The sequence below is a fragment of the Canis aureus genome, chromosome 35 (genome assembly GCF_053574225.1).
Source record: "Canis aureus isolate CA01 chromosome 35, VMU_Caureus_v.1.0, whole genome shotgun sequence".
In the NCBI taxonomy this organism is placed as follows: Eukaryota; Metazoa; Chordata; class Mammalia; order Carnivora; family Canidae; genus Canis; species Canis aureus.
In genome coordinates this window covers 26,707,586-26,724,923 of record NC_135645.1, presented here as the reverse complement: position 1 = coordinate 26,724,923, position 17,338 = coordinate 26,707,586, and the positions used below count along the sequence as shown (strand labels likewise).

At 38.5% G+C, this 17,338-nt stretch overlaps 1 protein-coding gene across 18 annotated transcripts in view; it reads left to right on the top strand.

The window, feature by feature from the left end:
• EPHA6 (EPH receptor A6) overlaps positions 1-17,338 on the top strand; it is an 887,621-nt gene that overhangs the window by 793,827 nt on the left and 76,456 nt on the right. Inside the window, exon 17 of one of the 18 annotated variants that reach the window (XM_077884573.1) lies at positions 9,000-9,255. The exons of the other annotated variants lie outside the window; for them this stretch is intronic. Within the exon in view, the coding sequence (XP_077740699.1) occupies positions 9,000-9,095 (96 nt within the window). The 3' untranslated portion in view covers positions 9,096-9,255. Of the gene's footprint in view, positions 1-8,999; positions 9,256-17,338 lie in introns of those variants that run through there. 18 annotated transcript variants of the gene reach the window in all.

Sequence of the window (17,338 nt, the reverse complement as noted above, 5' to 3'; positions counted from 1 at the left end):
GTTTCACACACTCTTGAAAATTTGTAAAATATTGACTAAAAGAGGATTATAACAACAATCTTAAGATATAGTACCATTTATTATACTCCTTTTCGTATTTTGCACTGTTCTCTGGATTTTTAAAAAATATCACTATAGGGCAGCCCCGGTGGCTCAGCAGTTTAGCCCCACCTTCGGCCCAGGGAGTGATCCTGGAGGCCCGGGATTGAGTCCCATGTCAGGCGCTCTGCATGGAGCCTGCTTCTCCCTCTGCCTGTGTCTCTGCCTCTCTCTCTCTCTGTGTCTCTCATGAATAAATAAATAAAATCTTTTTAAAAATCACTATATATTCTTTTTTTTTAACTAGTTTTCTAACTTTGAATTTTTAATGTTAATCTAGGTCACATTTCCCATACAGTCTCTAATAAAAGTTTGTAAAGACTCCTCATGTCCCTCTTGTTCTCCAAATTGTAGCCATCCTTCCGTTCACGTTGGCAGGAAATGCACCACAAGTGAATCTGAACCTTGGAATTTGAAGGGTGCTGGCACTAGACTATGAAGCCCCTTGTCCCTCACTGTACATGCCTTGAATTCAGTTTGCCTAGAACGATGTAAGACAGAAGAGAGGATAAGCCAAATAGGCCACAATTTACAAGAGGCAGACAAACAGGACTGAGAAAAACAAAAATGTGAACTACGAGTGTGGTATGGTGTGACATAAATGCACCCCATCAAAACAGGATTGCCTATTTTGCCTGCACTGTCCTCGAATCTCATTTGTCACAGCTGGAGAGGGTTGCCAGTGAAGATATCCACAGTTGCCAGGATCTGGAGAGTATTCTTCAATTCTGGATTCGTTGGGATGACAAAAGGAAGACTTAGACTATCCTGGGTCCAGGTTTTGAAAATAAAACAATACATTTAGTTGTATATTAAATGAGCCATAGATCTACTCAGCATCTAAGAAAAATGATGTCCTAATATTAAATCCCATGTCTTTCTTAGTAAAAGTACATGTGAAACAGTAGTTCCATTTTGGTCTCATCTGAATCTTTCCAGTTTTCAATGACTCCTTCTTGTATCTTGTTTCTATCAATATGTTTGCTCAGAGTTTACTTTAGATACAGGCTGTTTCACTGCATTTCTAAGATGAGTTACTTCTGATAATAAAGGGGAAACGGTAGCTTCCTGCTGTCTTTATAAATCCAGAAATAACACCTCTTTGTGTGGTGCCATAGCACTGCCAGTCTCTTTCTAGTCCTCATACCTACGCACTGCATTTTTCATATAAATGGAAAATATTGATAAAGAGGGTTTTTTTATGTGTACCATTATCAGGAAAAGCTCAGAAGGGAAAGAACTGTCATTAAGACTGGGCACCCTAAAGTTGGCACACTCACCTGGGGGTGCCTCAAGCCCCTACATTCATTTTAAGAAAAATACTAATAGGGACACCTGGTGGCTCAGTGGTTGACCGTCTGCCTTTGGCTCAGGGCATGATCCTAGATTCCTGGGATGGAGTTCCACAACAGGCTCCTTTCATGGAGCCTGCTTCTCCCTCTGCCTCTCTCTGGGTCTGTCATGAATAAATAAATAAAATCTTAAAAAAAAAAAAGAAGAAAGAAAGAAAGAGAAAGAAAGAAAGAAAGAAAGAAAAAGAAAGAAAGAAAGAAAGAAAGAAAGAAAGAAAGAAAGAAAGAAAGAAAGAAAGAAAGAGAAAAGGAAAAGGAAAAGGAAAAGGAAAAGGAAAAGGAAAAGGAAAAAAGAAAGATACTAACAGTGCAAGTGCTCCTCCACTGGCTTCAAACACTCAAGAAACTTTATAGAACACTGGAGTTTATGAAGGATGGGACACTATTCCTGAGACAGTTTATAGTTCATAAAACTCCAGTATTCAAGCAGCAAATTCTACAGTTTTTAAGTAGTATAATCAGGTTTGCAGACATCCGTCTAAAATACCTATTTAGGAACTTTCTCAACCTGAAACTTGGACCACTATCACAAAACACCATAGAGACTGAGTAGCTTAAGTGGCGGGGGTTTATTTCTCACAGTTCTAGAAGGCTGGAATTTCAACACCCGGGGCCAGCCTATTCATTTCCTCAGTGAGTGCTGTTTTCCTGGCTTGCAGACAGTTGCTGCCTCAGTGTGTCCTCAGTGATGGAAAGAGAGAGAGCTCAGGCCTCTCTTCTTAGGGGGACACTAATCCCATCATGGGAACACTGGTGTCTACCCTTATGACCTCATCTAAACCTCATTACCTCTGAAAGGCCCCACCTCTGAATACATCAAATTGGGGGTGAATACTTCAATTTCTGGAGGGACACAGTCAATTCATCATACCACCTCCTTAAGAGCTGAAAACTGGGAGAAGTGGAAAATTCTCCCTTGGAAGGTGATCAGTTTGTGTCTTCTGTGGTGGCAATTGTATATTAGTTGGTTATTTTTAAGTCAAGCCAGTAAAAGGGAAATTCTGATACTTGAGTAAAAGAATCCCAGAATTAAGTGGTAAAGATGTTTGCTCTTATTTCAGGGATTCTCCTCAAGCATTACTACCCCTTCACATCTTTCAAAATGTCTCAAATATGCACAAGTTGTAGGGTTTCACAGTTGGATTTCCTCTCATGGATGTCTTCATAATCTTTGTGTACACAGCACATGAGCTGCGTGGACAAAATATATACTGTTCTGATACTGCTTCTCAGCAAATTTGTGAAAAGTACTTTGCTCTTTGGGTGGAAAATTATGCTTCTCCCCTTCATATATGTCGAGATGTCAAAAGCATTGTTTATGTATGATTTAGGATGTCATCCTATCCCACATGGGCCTTGCATTTAGGTCTTGAGCTCGAATAGAAGATAGAACTATCTTTTCAGTATGTCAGAATCTAAGATTGGGGGCAGGGGTGGGGAACTATCTTTTCAGTATTTCAAAATCTAAGATTGGGGGCAGGGGTGGGGGGTTAGATGAGAAAGGAGGAACACATATCAAGCCTCCTTGCTTTGGGCAATCAGCCTACCCCTTTTACAGATATCTCCTGATCCCCCCCTAAAAAAATAAAATAACTTTAAAAGTAAATAATTTAAAAAGTGAGGAAAAAGACAATAAAGGTGAAACTTATCTTTCAAAGCATTAAACAAAAGAGACAACAATTAGGCAAGCTATAAATTGGGAAGTTAAAAAAGGGTTGGAAGCACCCTGAGAACAGAGCATTCTTCTTTGACGAGGCCCTGACATGAACCCTGTCCCCACTTGCAGTGAGGATCCCTTGCCTGCAGAACCCAGGCCAAAGACATCAAAGCAAGCTGCTCTCTGTGAGAAGGAGTTCTAACTCCTCTCCCAGTTCGCTTCATCACGGACAATCCAGAAAAAACAGTCTCCCTCCCTTCACCTGATTCCTCATACAGAAGAACTGTAGGAGAGATTTATATCATTTCTTAAATTGAAAAATAAATCTTAAAAATCTTTAGAGAATGTTTGAAATGCCTATATTTTATGGTGTACTTTTAGCATCTTCTGTTAAAAACTAGCATGGGACACATGGCTGCCTCAGTTGGTAGGGCACACTACTCTTGATCTTGGGTTTGTAAGTTTGAGCCACACATTGGGTGTAGAAATTACTTAAAATCTCACCAAAAAAAATGGAATAAAGACCTACTTATATTAAATGGCCACCAACAAGAAAATAAAGTGTGATATATCCAAGTGATGGAAAGCCATGTACTTGATGCTGGCCTCATGCTTCTCCTGTTTCTCATCTCCCTTTACCATCTTTATATACACAGGCTCCTGGGATGCATTTACTCCACCAATCAGCACCTGGGGCTTGGTCAGAAAGGCTGCTCTAGAGACGCTTCTGGCACCCACTGTGCTTGCAGGTGAAAAGAGTTGGGAAGCAATTTGGAATTAACATCCTGTCAGGCACATCCTTGGACTAATAACTGGCAGGGGCAACATTACTAGTATAAAGACTTCAGTCTTCTTGCCTCTGATCTGGATGATTTAGAGAGCGAATATGAAAAAGTGCATGTAAACAATAAACACCCAAGTTGGAGGTAGGAGTCAGGGGCAGAAATGGGAACTGGCAGAGGAACCCCCAGGACTTAAACTATATTAGAAATGCTATATTTTTAAAGCCAACCAGCATCTATAGAGATGGTCACTTTACAAATTTGTATGTGGATTTTATGGGTCTAAAATATTTTTATAATATATTTTTAAGAATTTTTGGAAATATTCACAAGGTAGCAACTCTATGCTTTCCAGTAGAATTCAGAAATGTATAAACATATTTAAAATGTAAAAAAAAAAGTCTTCACATTTGTCCTTCAAAGATAGTACACTTAAACCAAATCCAGAGCTAAAAGAGTAGGAATCTTTAAAGCAAAATTCTATAGCCACCTTGTCTTCCACTACTCCCACTGACCCCACTTTTCCTGTGCTAGATGCAGCTCATCAATACATATCTTTCCTACATTGTTTTCCCTCACTTGTCTTCCCAGCTTTGACCTCATGGTCAGCCATTTCAAGACATCGGTGCCTCTCCCCTTCAACTTCAATCTTGTCGGAATTCGGGTATAACATACCTGTATAACATACATTTTCCTTTTACCTATTTCTCTTTTTTAAAGATTTTATTTATTCATGAGACACACAGAGAGAGGCAGAGACACAGGCAGAGGGAGAAGCAGAATCCTTGCAAGGAGCCCAGTGTGGGACTGGATCCCAGGACCGTGGGCTCACATCCTGAACCGAAGGCAGATGCTCAGCCACTGAGCCATCCAGGCATCTTGCCTTTTACCTATTTCTATTTCCAGGCTCCTGATGTTGCTTTTTAAGTGACAAAATTTTACCAGTGGGATTCTCTACTTTAACAGTAGAACAACTGATGGTAGGCACTTTGAGGATAGAGACTTTGTTTTCAGTGTTGTTTCTACCCCTGTATTAATTAGCTAGGGCTGCCATAATAAAGTACTGCAAACTAGGTGGCTTAAGAATGGCTTAAGTATTGCAAACTAGGTGGCTATTCTCTGAGGAATACATGTACCTCAATACATGATTATCAACAATAGCCAAACTATGGGAGGAGCCCAAATGCCCATGGACTCTAATGAGTGGATAAAGAAGATGTGATATATATTTACAATGGAATGCTACTCAGCCATCAGAACTGACGAAATCTTGCCATTTGCCATGATATGGATGGAGCTAGTGTGTATCAAGCTAAGAGAAATAAGTCAGTCATAGACAAATACCATATGATTTTGTTCATATGTGGAATATAAGAACATCAGATGAACATTCAGGAGGGGAGAAAAGAGAGAGAGGGAAACAAATCATGAGAGACTCTTAACTATAGAGAATAAACTGAGGTTTGATGGAGGGAGGTCAGTGGGAGATGGGATAAATGGATGATGGGTATTAGGGAAGACTTATTATGATGAGCTCTAGGTGTTATATGTAAATGATGAACCACTGAACTCTACTCCTGAACCAATATTGAACTGTAGATTAACTAGAATTTAAATTTTTTTTTAAAAAGAATTTGTTCTCTCACAGTTCTGGAAACTAAAAGTCTGAGACCAAGGTCTCAGACTTTTAGCTTCTGAGGGCTGAGAGAAAAAATGTGTTTCATGCCTCTCTCCTAGCTTCTTTGGTTTACTGTCAATATTTGATGTTACCGTGGCTTGTAGAAGCATTATCGCTCTGTCTGCCTTCATGCTCAGAAAGCATTCTCCTAGTGTGACTCTCTATGTCCAAATCTCCTCTTTTTATATGGGTACCAGCCATATTGAATCAGGAACCCACACAATCCCATTATGGACCTCATCTTAATTATTTTTTTAAATATTTTATTTATTCATGAGAGACACAGAGAGAGGCAGAGGCATAAGCAGAGGGAGAACCAGGCTCCATGCAGAGCCCGATGTGGGACTTGATCCCTGAATTTGGATCATGCCCTGAGCCCAAGGCAGACGCTCAACTGCTGAGCCACCCAGGCGTCCCATCATCTTAATTATTTATGTATGCAACAGTCTTATTTCCAAATAAGTTTATATTCTGAAGTACTGAGTGTTAGAACTTTAACATAGAAATTTGGAGGCGGTACAATTCAACCCATAAAACCCCCTAGTCCTGAGATTTGAAGCAATGAAAGGTGGTCTTTCCTTGAACTGAGAACAGCCATCTGGAGAAGAGGCTTTAGTTTGTTACCCAAGAAATATTCCTTGAACTCCATTGAAAAGAATTGAAGACATTGTCATTTCTCTTTTGAAGTAAGTCCTTTACTTCAGTGTCCTGTTGTAATAAGCAAAATTCCAAGTTTGTCTTTTAAGTTATTACCTACCTCTTTCCATTAAACAGGAGAGCAGGGGATCCCTGGGTGGCTCAGTGGTTTAGCGCCTGCCTTCAGCCCAGGGCATGATTCTGGAGTCCCAGGATCAAGTCCCATGTCAGGCTCCCTGCATGGAGCCTGCTTCTCCCTCTGCCTGTGTCTCTGCCTCTCTCTCTCTCTCTCTCTCTCTCTCTCTCGTGAATAGGTGAATAAAATCTTTAAAAAATAAATAAATAAACAGGAGAGCACAATTTTCCACCCAGTGTAGCCTTGGAACACTACCATATTAGTTTCCCTAATGGCTTATTCTGACTTACAAATGTCGGGTTTACTTTGGCTTACTTACGAAGTTTGATTGCATGCATTCATAATTGAGTTTCCCTTTTGGTTTATTAATCAGAAACATCATATCATATCTCAAAGTAATAATTAGCTGGCAAGTTGTGGCAAACATATACAAAGTTATTTATAGGTGTCTCCCACTTTCTCTCTGCATGTTAACATTGTTTAACATTGTCTAATAAATCACATAACTGTAAAAGGGAGAGAATACCCAGACTAAACTTCCTGCTTTTATTGAAAGTGTGCCGTTTAGAGTAACATCCTTAAACATTCATATCTATAGCATTATTAATCTACTGCTCCATAATTTGACTCTTTAATATGTTGAAATGATCTCATAGGTATGGTTACCATTCAACATGAGATGGTTATTGGGTTACATGTTCTGAATTTATTTTATGCAATATCACCTCTGAAAAGATGTTGCTATAGATATTTAGATATAGACATAACATTTCCCTTTTCCTATTTACAGTTTCACTTACACTGTAGAAAACTAAATTATCATGTCACATGTTTGAACATTTTCATATCTGAGTGCCTACAGATAAATAAATGTGAATGGTATTATATAACTGATATAACTTCTTCTCTAAACAGATACACTGGAAGCATCTGATTACTTTAAAATATTAAGCAGGGAAAATTGGAGAACATACAACTAGAACTTTCCTGATTAGCTTTAACTCTTTTTTTTTTCTTTAAACCAGCCATTGCTTGGGGGGGAGAGGAAAGGTTGATACACTCAGAATAAGAAAAAGGGAAAAAAAAATCTCTTTTAGAGGATAGCTGGGCAAGATCTAAAATAACGTGGAGGGGCGCCTGGGTGGCTCAGCGGTTTAGTGCCTGCCTTCAGCCCAGGGCATGATCCTGGAGTCTCAGGATCAAGTCCCACATCAGGCTCCCTGCATGGAGCCTGCTTCTCCCTCTGCCTGTGTCTCTGCCTCTCTTTGTGTGTCTCTCATGAATAAATAAAAAAATTCTTAAAAAAAATAAAAATAAAATAATATGAAGATCTTGGCCCAATAGAGAGCACAGTGGACAAGTGTTTGAACTTAGGCAAATACTTGATAGGCAAAACTCTCGTTGCTTCTCACATTTGCTCTTCGTCATGGAGTGAATGACCCAGTAGAAGCCGTATGCCCTTGGATGCCATTTTGACCAAGCCTTCGTCGACCCTTTCATACTTTCTTGGGTCCAAAAGAGCAAGACAATGAATAGAGAAAGCACGAAAACAAGGTTGCTTTATCAGTTCTCACTAGAGAAAGATCACCAAAAGAAGGTTCACCAAATTTCTCTCGCAATTAAGGTTTTACTTTTCCACATTTGCGTGAGAACTGGTCTCTGCCAAGTGTGTCATGGCAACTAACTCATAAAGTCTTCTTAGTAGATAACTGTACCAACCTAAACATCGGAGGTGACTGAGAATGAGCAACCATCCTCACAAACTTGCTTCAAGTTAAAATTAGAGCAAGTAAGAACAAGTCTGCCTCATGTTTCAACATTTAACATACAAATATTTATTAACAAACTGGTACAAGGCATTCATACAATTTGTTCTTTAAGATCAATGAAGTTTCAACTCTCCATTCTTATAAGGGATCCCTAAACATCTTGCCTGGAAAACTAACAGTTAAAGAAGTCTAGACAATATCCCAAGACCAAGATTCTGTAGCCTTGTAGGCCCAGCAATCAGACTCAGATTCGCTGTCTGAACCATTTAGAGATTATTGGGAGATTAGAATTGATCCCTCAGGTCATAGGTGAGCTACAGGTCTGTCTGCATTTCTATACCCCAATTATCCAGAGGGAAGAAATGAATTACCAAATTATTTTAGCCAGTCTACATATCTTGAAGGCCACTAATTTAGCCACTTTTGACACCCATTGTGCTGGTTTAAAATCCACCAATTTAACCAATGAAATTTCCTTTCTGACATTCATTATACTATTTATTGAAGCTTGTGGTATTGCTCCAGTACAAATAGCTGCATCTGTTGTATGGGCCCCCTTTCTGGAGCCTTGGGCTTCCTTTTATGATGCTCCTGAGCCATGAGTGAGCTATGAGATGGCAAAGCTGCTCATATCTGAGGTGTAACTTCCATGAACTGTAAGTAATTTGGAGTAAATTCAAGATATCATAGCATTTTAGCAAATCTCTAAGACACTGAGATCTTTTATAATACCATTATTTAATTATCTATCCTCCTCTTTTTTTTTTTTTTTTTCGTTTTCTTTATTGCCCATGCGCTTCTTTTTGCAAATATGCATTCTCTTTTGGCTTCTTCTCTTTCTTCAAGTATAGCTTCAGTATAGCTCTGATTTCTTATCTTGTGCCTTCCAGGAGATAACCTTTTTCCTGTCACTATCTACATCGATAATTTCTCTAAGAGAAGACTGTAGACTACCTGCTTCAGAATCATCGGGAGTAAATTGTTAAAAATAGAGATTCCTGAGGAATACCTCTGAGGTTCACCTAGAAATCTGCAACATTAACAGACACGGACACGGTCCTGCTTGTGATTCTTATACACACTGAAGTTTGGAAACACGCTCTATTTTGTGTTCCAGTCAAATAGTAAGATCTGTATTAAACATAACCTGTGTTCAGGTTAGCTTTATTTGGCACATCTAGTTTCCAGCACATTGTAGAACCTTCATAAATATTCAATTACCAGAAAGCAAACTCTCAATTATTCAGGTGTGAATTAACTAGCTGATGGATTATCTCAGCTCTCCGCTTCTTCTGCCTTCTCCTTAATGCATTTTTGGCTATTTCTCTGGGGAGCAAATCACTCATATGTTGCAACTTGTTAGTAAGTTTGATGAAAAGCCCACTTCTAGGTATATTAAAATGTAGTTGGGGGATTTTCCATGCAATAAACATCCTACCTAAGAGCACCATCCCTTCTACAGATAATGAGGAGCTAGCTATAATATACACCAATCAAACAAGAGCAGAAAAGACTGACCTTACCCATTTCCTGGAAATAAAATGCTTCATAATTAGCTTTACAAATTACAGTACATATTGCTAAACATCCACATAAAACATAAATCCAGCGAGATTATTGGGTAATCAAACACAAGATAAAAAATGCTTCCCACAGGGTCTGAATATGCCATCGACTGGTATCCTTAGCAAAAACTGGGAGGAAGCTAGATGAAAAAGGACAAAGGCAACCCTTTCTTCTTAGACCCACACAAATATAGTAGAGGACAGAATATTTGGTCATCTGTAGTACTTCTTACAAAAAGACTTAAGTACTTCACCACTTTTTCCATCTCTGAGGCCATTTTTCTTTCCATAGGGTTTTCTCAGGTCTCCTGAAATGTTATTGTAAAACCAAGGCTGACTTGTTGATTAAAGGCATATCAAGTTTTAGGACCTTTCTTACTTGATGGCAGTTTCTTATCTATCTGCAACTGTCTGGTCCTGCAGCACACAGAGCATGGATCACTCACTTCCAAGTAATTTATGGACAGCTCAATACAGGGATTCATCATGTCTTTATACAGGTAGAAAAAAAAAACTCTCTTTGATTTGAACAGTTTCTAATATCTTAGTGAATTTTTAGCGTGTGGCACACTCACTCCATTCTAGTATATTCCGTGTCCACAGAGATCCTTTTAAGTTATCAACATCACCACATGCACACTTCTGTTTCTTTCTTCAAAACAGGTTTTATGATGGCATGTCTAATTTTTTTCACTCGCCTACCGCTGTTCATCTTCTCTGGATTCATAGGCCTTTCACAATGAGGGTTTCACTCATAAGATCTGGGAGCTGTGGGGTGGTTAAAGAACCTCTAAGAACACCTAAGCTTAAGTTATCATAGAAGATCTTCTAGAAAGTCTACATTAGTTTCTTTCAGAATACTCGGTGGCCCATACATGGTTTCAACTCAGTTACTGGCCATTTACTGGCCACACATTTTAGTGGATCACCCAGAGTCTGTTTTTCCATCTGTAAAAATGTAAATGATACCACTTATGTGGCTCATTCTACACTTGGCCTGTCTGTATCACAAACGGCCTCTTCTGAGCAGAAAGCTGGCTGAGACCAGAAGACATGGGGTTTAACAAGTTTATAAATAGCCACTTTGTTCAATCACTGCCTGCTTCTCTCTCTTCATTCAATTATCCCAGAAGGCTGGGGCAAGGTAGAGTTGAGGGAAAATGGGAATAATGACAGATGACAAAACATATGGACTTCTATGATAATGTTCATAAGGAAGAAGCAGGTGAGATCAATTCTTATCCAGTCAGTCTGCTACTTGCTAAAACGCTGGCTTCTGTCTGTTGCTTGATTGCAGAGTAGCATGTGAGACCTATGTACTGGAAAGTATGGGTTTATGAATGAATATTCAATTGAATTATGCAAGTGGCCTTGTCCTTCATAGAAGTCAAGTATAATATACTCAATTCACACATTGCTTTATTATTCTTTAATATCAAGTCTCCTTGCTGTAGTGTTGGTATTGTTTGCATGGAAGGTAATACTTTAAAATACCTCTAACTTTGGATAGACTCAGTCCAAAATGATTTAATGCTTTTTTTTTTTTAAGTGCCCTATGGAAGCAGAAATATTTAAGAAACTGCTGCAGAAAAAAGAAAGAAAGAAAGAAAGAAAGAAAGAAAGAAAGAAAGAAAGAAAGAAAGAAAGAAAAAGAAAGAAGAAAGAAAGAAAGAAAGAAAGAAAGAAAGAAAGAAAGAAAGAAAGAAAGAAAGAAAGAAAAAGAAAGAAAGAAAGAAAGGAAAGGAAAGGAAAGGAAAGGAAAGGAAAGGAAAGGAAAGGAAAGAAAGAAACTGCTGCAGGAGTCTTAGGGCAAAAGATGTAATCCTAGCATAGATTTTCAGTGTCCAAAAAGAAAACAAGAAACAAAACCACAAAACAAAACAAAAACAAAAACACGTAGGAATAGAAGCTGTGATTCAGATCTTTTTCTACCTAAATGGTTTAACCTTCTTCCCCTGCACACTGAGAAGTTGTTTAGATTCTAATTTCAGTTGGAATACCTCTGACTGCACAACTGTGGCTGCTCAGAACTTGATTTAGGATATACTATGAGCTATTGGATTATGCAGTCTATCACTATTTCTGAAAGGATGAGCATTTTGTGCTTTTTAGATGAAAAATGGAAAAGTTTCAAAGAATCTAGTTAAATCCCAATTAAATTTAGATCCAGAATTGTATTGCTTGCTCCTTTCCTGACCAAAGGGACTAAATTATATAATAAGTCTTTTTCAATTCCAATTTCAAGTTCTGGTTCTTACCTATTAAATCACCCCAAGTGCTATTACAGGTCTACCAAATAATACTCTAACTTCCAACTCTGAAGAATGCTACTTTCTGTTGCCTTTAAAATGATAGCTCCAGAGCTTTTCCTCTCTGAACACTGTTTTTGCTATGACCAGTCCTTTTCCAAACTATTCTTACTTCTGCAAGTTTGAAAGTTTTGTTAGCTTCAGGACCAGGGGTTTATTTATTATAATTCTTTTTACATGTTATTGTTGGAGGATGGGAAGTATTTTGGGGCAGTTTATATAGAAAAGAAGAATTTCACTATTAATAAAAACAACTGTGTGAGTCATATGGAGGTAAAATAGCCTATAGGCTTACTGCTGCATTCCCAGCCTACTGTTCTTTAGTTGTAAAAGAAAGACAGAAAGGAGAGAAGAAGAAAAAAAGGAAAGAGAAAAGAAAGAAAAAGAGATAAGGAACAAGGAAAAAGAAGGGATAGGAGGGAGGGTAGAAGGAAGGGCAAAATAATACCTTTGACTATGTCAAAATAACTCCTCCTTAAACTATGCTAAGACTGATTTTATTGTCACCATTTTGCATAAGTGACCACTCTCAGGATCATGTGAGAACAGAAACTTATTCCTTACTCTAAAATAGTAAACGATATATTTTTCCTTAAAATCAATTTTCTTAAATGGATTTTTCAATCTCAGCTTTGATGCATTTGCATTCCAAAGTGAAAATGATCTGGGTAGAAGGAAATGGAAACTTCACCTGGTAACACCTCCTCATGCCTCACAGAATTATAAAGAACCAAGTCTCTGTAGATCTCATACTTGTACACTCAGTCCTAAGGAAAGGCCCTAGGGAGACTGACTATTAACAGAGTCCAGTAGAGAATTCCCTTTAAATGAAGAGACCTCTTTAAAGATAAATTACACTCACACCACTTCCCCATTTCTAGTTTCTGTTTCTCTGAAGTCAGGATTGCATGTATTTGGTTTACAAAAAATCCCTTCTGAGCTATCATTTCAATAACTTCAGTGTGCAAAAGCTTAAGGGAAGAAGGGAAACACAGAAAGAAGGACACAGAGAAAAAAAGAGGAAGAAACAATTGATGTTACCCAGGACAGGGAGTGGCATTAATATTCCTGCAAATTCCAGATATAGGACAGGAGAGGAGGGGAGATGAAACTGTTGCCTTGAGTGGATAATATACATAGCCACCTTTCACTGGTGGCAAACAAGATGAATTAGCAGTTATTGGAACATTACTTCTTCTGTGATTATCTAGCTGAGTTCTGAGATGTCTTGCCAGCAGCCTCACATGATCTGGTGCAAGATAGGTTAGTATCAGGTGGAGGCTCTTAGCCCTATTCTAGGTGATATGTAAGGACAGATTTATGACAATTTGAGGATCTCAAAAACAAGCTTTCCCAAGAAAAGGCCCTCCAGTTAGGGTGAACCTCGTTCCATGGGCATCTATAAACTGGGCCCATTGACCCATGTTTTTCAAAATCTGTTTGCTCAGGACTTGTATTTCTGAGTTCAAATGGAGTGAAAGGCTAATGCCTCATTGCAGCAGGCCAGAGCTGTCTTAATCAACTTTAGCCTGAAATATGTCTGACTGATGTAACAAAAACCTCCCCTTGCTTCCCTGCAACAATTTTTAATTATAGTTTCATCTACTATTAACAAGAATATATTTCACCTTTGACTTAAATAAGTAGTCGTAGTAGTAGAGTGTAAAAGATTTTCCAGAAATTTCTTTTTTAAAACATTCCAAAGGCAAATAAATAAATGAGACCACATCAAACTAAAAAGCACAGTGAAAGGAACTGTCAACAAAAATGCAAAGGCAACCTACAGAATGGGAGAAGATATTTGCAAATAATATAACTGATAAGTGGTTAATATCTGAAATCTACAAAGAAATTATACAACTCAACATCAAAAAATAATAATCTAATTAAAAAACATGCAGACGACTGGAATAGATGTTTCTCCACAGTAGACATACAGATGGCCAACAAATGTGAAAAGGTGCTCAACATCACTAATAGGAAGATGCAAATCAAAAAAACTACAATGAATTATTCCCTCATACCATCAGAGTGGCTAATATCAAAAAGACAAGAAATAACAAGTGTCGGCAAGTATGTGGAGTAAGGGGGAACCCCTTGTGCACTGTTGATGTGAATGCAAAGTGGTACAGCCACTATGGAAAACAATATGCAGGGTCCTCCAAAAATTAAAAATAGAACTACCATACAACCCAGCAATTCCACCTCTGGGTATTTTTTTTAATTTTTATTTATTTCTGATAGTCACACACAGAGAGAGAGAGAGACAGAGAGACACAGGCAGAGGGAGAAGCAGGCTCCATGCACCAGGAGCCCGACGAGGAATTCGATCCTGGGTCTCCAGGATCGCGCCCTGGGCCAAAGGCAGGCGCTAAACCGCTGCGCCACCCAGGGATCCCCACCTCTGGGTATTTATTCAAAGAAAACAAAAACACTAGTTTGAAAAGATATATGCACTCCCTTTGTTCATCGCTGCATTATTTACAAGTGTCAAGATACAGAAGCCACCAAAGTGTCCATCAATACATGAAACAATAAAGAGGATGTGGTATATTTGTACAATGGAATACCATTCAGCCACAACAAAGAATGAAATACTGCCACAAATGACAATATGGATGGACCTTGAGGGTATTGTGCTAAGTGACATAAGTCACAGAGAAAGATGAATGTGGCGTGATCTCACTTCTGTGTGGAATTGAAAAAAAAAAAAAAAAAGACAAAACAAAACAGAAACAGACTCTCAGATACAGAGAACAGTCTGGTGGTTGCCAGAGGGGTAGGTGTAGGGAATTGGGTGCAACAGGGAGAAGGGGATTAAAAGTCACAAATTTCCAGTTATAAAATAACTGAGACACAGGAATGTAATGTACAACATAGAGGATATAATCAATAATATTGTAATGACTTTGCGTGGTGACCGATGATGGCTAGATTTATCATGGTGATCATTTCACAACATGCATAAATGTCAAATTCCTGTATTGTACACCTGAAACTAGTATTGTATATCAACTTCACTTCAATTATATATATACATATATATATATATTCATATTCCAGGGGAAAAAGCATCATTTTCTAAGAAAGACCGATACTTGATGTGTATGCAGAAAAACAGAAGGAAACCTACAAGCTAAGCACAACACTATACCAAGAAAAATAAAAACCTAGATGATTAGGTAGCGACTCATTGCCCAGGAAATAATGTCTGTGTGGATGGTAATGGAAGCATATTAACAATGCTGTGCTTCTTTCTAAGTACCAGGACCTGCATTCCAACCAAGTGCATATTGTCTCAATTCTGCTACTCACCTAAGGATTTTAATAAAGCTACATTGATCCACACCAGCTCTCTTACTAAGGCTTCATAACATGCTCATGTAAGAAATAGTTACAGCATATTTCCTATCAGCAATTCGGTGTTAGCCATTTGAGCATGCGGTTTTTAAGAATATCTGGGGACTTCTTGCTCTAAGAAAGTCACTTTCCTTTTGTAGGCAGTAAGATAATTTATCTGATCGTTTTATTAATTAGTAGACCCATATTCTGCATCTTCAGCTGAAAGAGGATGAAAACAAATTTCCATTAGGACCACCTTCTGCTGGTTTCTGCAAGTGTTGTAGCCCTTGTGACCTAGAGGAATCAGGAAAATCCAATTATGGAGTTTGAATCAAGTCTTTGAAAAGTACAGTACAATGGCTTCTGCTTATTGCAACCACTTTAAGAAGCTAGGTTATTTGGGTCTAATAACTGACTATTCAATTAAAAGGAGACAAGGAAACCATTTGCTGAAGCAAGCCACTGTGTTTGTTGTTTAGCACTGTCATCTAAAGCACATCTCTGAAACCATGGCCTTGTAAGCCGGTGGGTATCCTTCTTTTCCCATCTATTAGAAGACTACTGGCAGGCTAGGGCACAACCATTTCCTACTTACTCCATCAGTTCTCAGCCAGGAGGCAGGGGTGTGCATCAGAATTTGGGGGTGCAATTACATGAGCAATTAGAACTTTGCAGGATTCTAATATATCAAGACATACAGCCATATGGGGATTCATGCTCCCAACCAAGGCAAATCACATTTCTGGGGCCTCTGCTTGGCAGGAGACAAACTAAGCAATAGCAGTACATTGTTACTCATTTAATTCACAACAAGAACAGCAGAAAGCAATCAGAGACCTCCTTCAGTTCTAGTTTTATGGTTAAACAAAATCCGCAGGCCTTGGATGGAAAGTTTAGAGAGCAACCAAAATCCAACAATAAGTGACATCCCAAAGAATGTACATGGACTCTAGAGACCAAAACCTAACTTCAGCATAAGTTCAGAATTCCTTTTATGTCACATACGGTGATAACTTTATCTGAAACATTTGTTCTCTAGAATCTCTGAATATGTATTTATATATCTGTCAAAAACAAAAAGTAATTTATTCCATCAAATCTTTTTTTTTTTTTATTGAACTTCAGGAATGTGTAGATACATAGAGAAATTGAACCTTACATCAGAAGTGCTCTATTGTTATGATGGATGTCAGCCTGTGGTCTTTCAACTGAAAAGGCAAAAGGGAGACTACCTTCTCCACGTTCTAAAACATTTGATGGAGTTTAAAAGAAAAATGCAGGTGACTACAAGTGAGCCAATTCTAGGTGTATTCTTAGTATAGAGCCAACAGCATCGCTGCAGCACAGATGTGAGGGGGAAAAAATAGAGGTGTAAAGGAAAAGTTCCAGAGCTTTCTGGGAAACTTTTAAAAAGGAAGAGTGCAGAGAGGAGCCGTGGCAGAGGGAAGAAAAAGTGCTTGATATATGGGAAGTGCATTCTGTGGCACTGGTGGGCATGAACAACAAGGTCGCAGAAAACTGTTTAAAAGTAATGCCAAGTATCTCACGCCTGATTAATGTACTATAATATGGCACATGCTAAATGAAAGAATCATTAACTGGAGTATAATTAGATGTTTAATTCAGTCCCTAGTCAATCACTTGCCCTTAAATACACCTAAGAGTAAATAACCTCAGCTATTTTGGTTTTTACCTTCATCTTGTCTTGAGTGTGAATAGAGGGGAATCTGTGGCACGTACCACAGAGGTACCAGAACCCTGAATAGGCCAAAACATCTTTCTTTGATAAATGCTTCCCCAGAAACCCAAAAGAGGGTCTGTTTTTAAGTTATTTTAGTTGCCTGTTCTCTGTTGCCGATTCACCAAGGCGCGTTAACTTATTAAAGGCCCTCAGAAGGCTCAACATGAAGACACCTGTTTAAACCTTTGTGACAAGAACTTATTTGACTGTGGGCTCGTGTACTTGCCTTACTTATTACACCAGCAATTAATTTTCAGGGGCCTCTGTTGCGG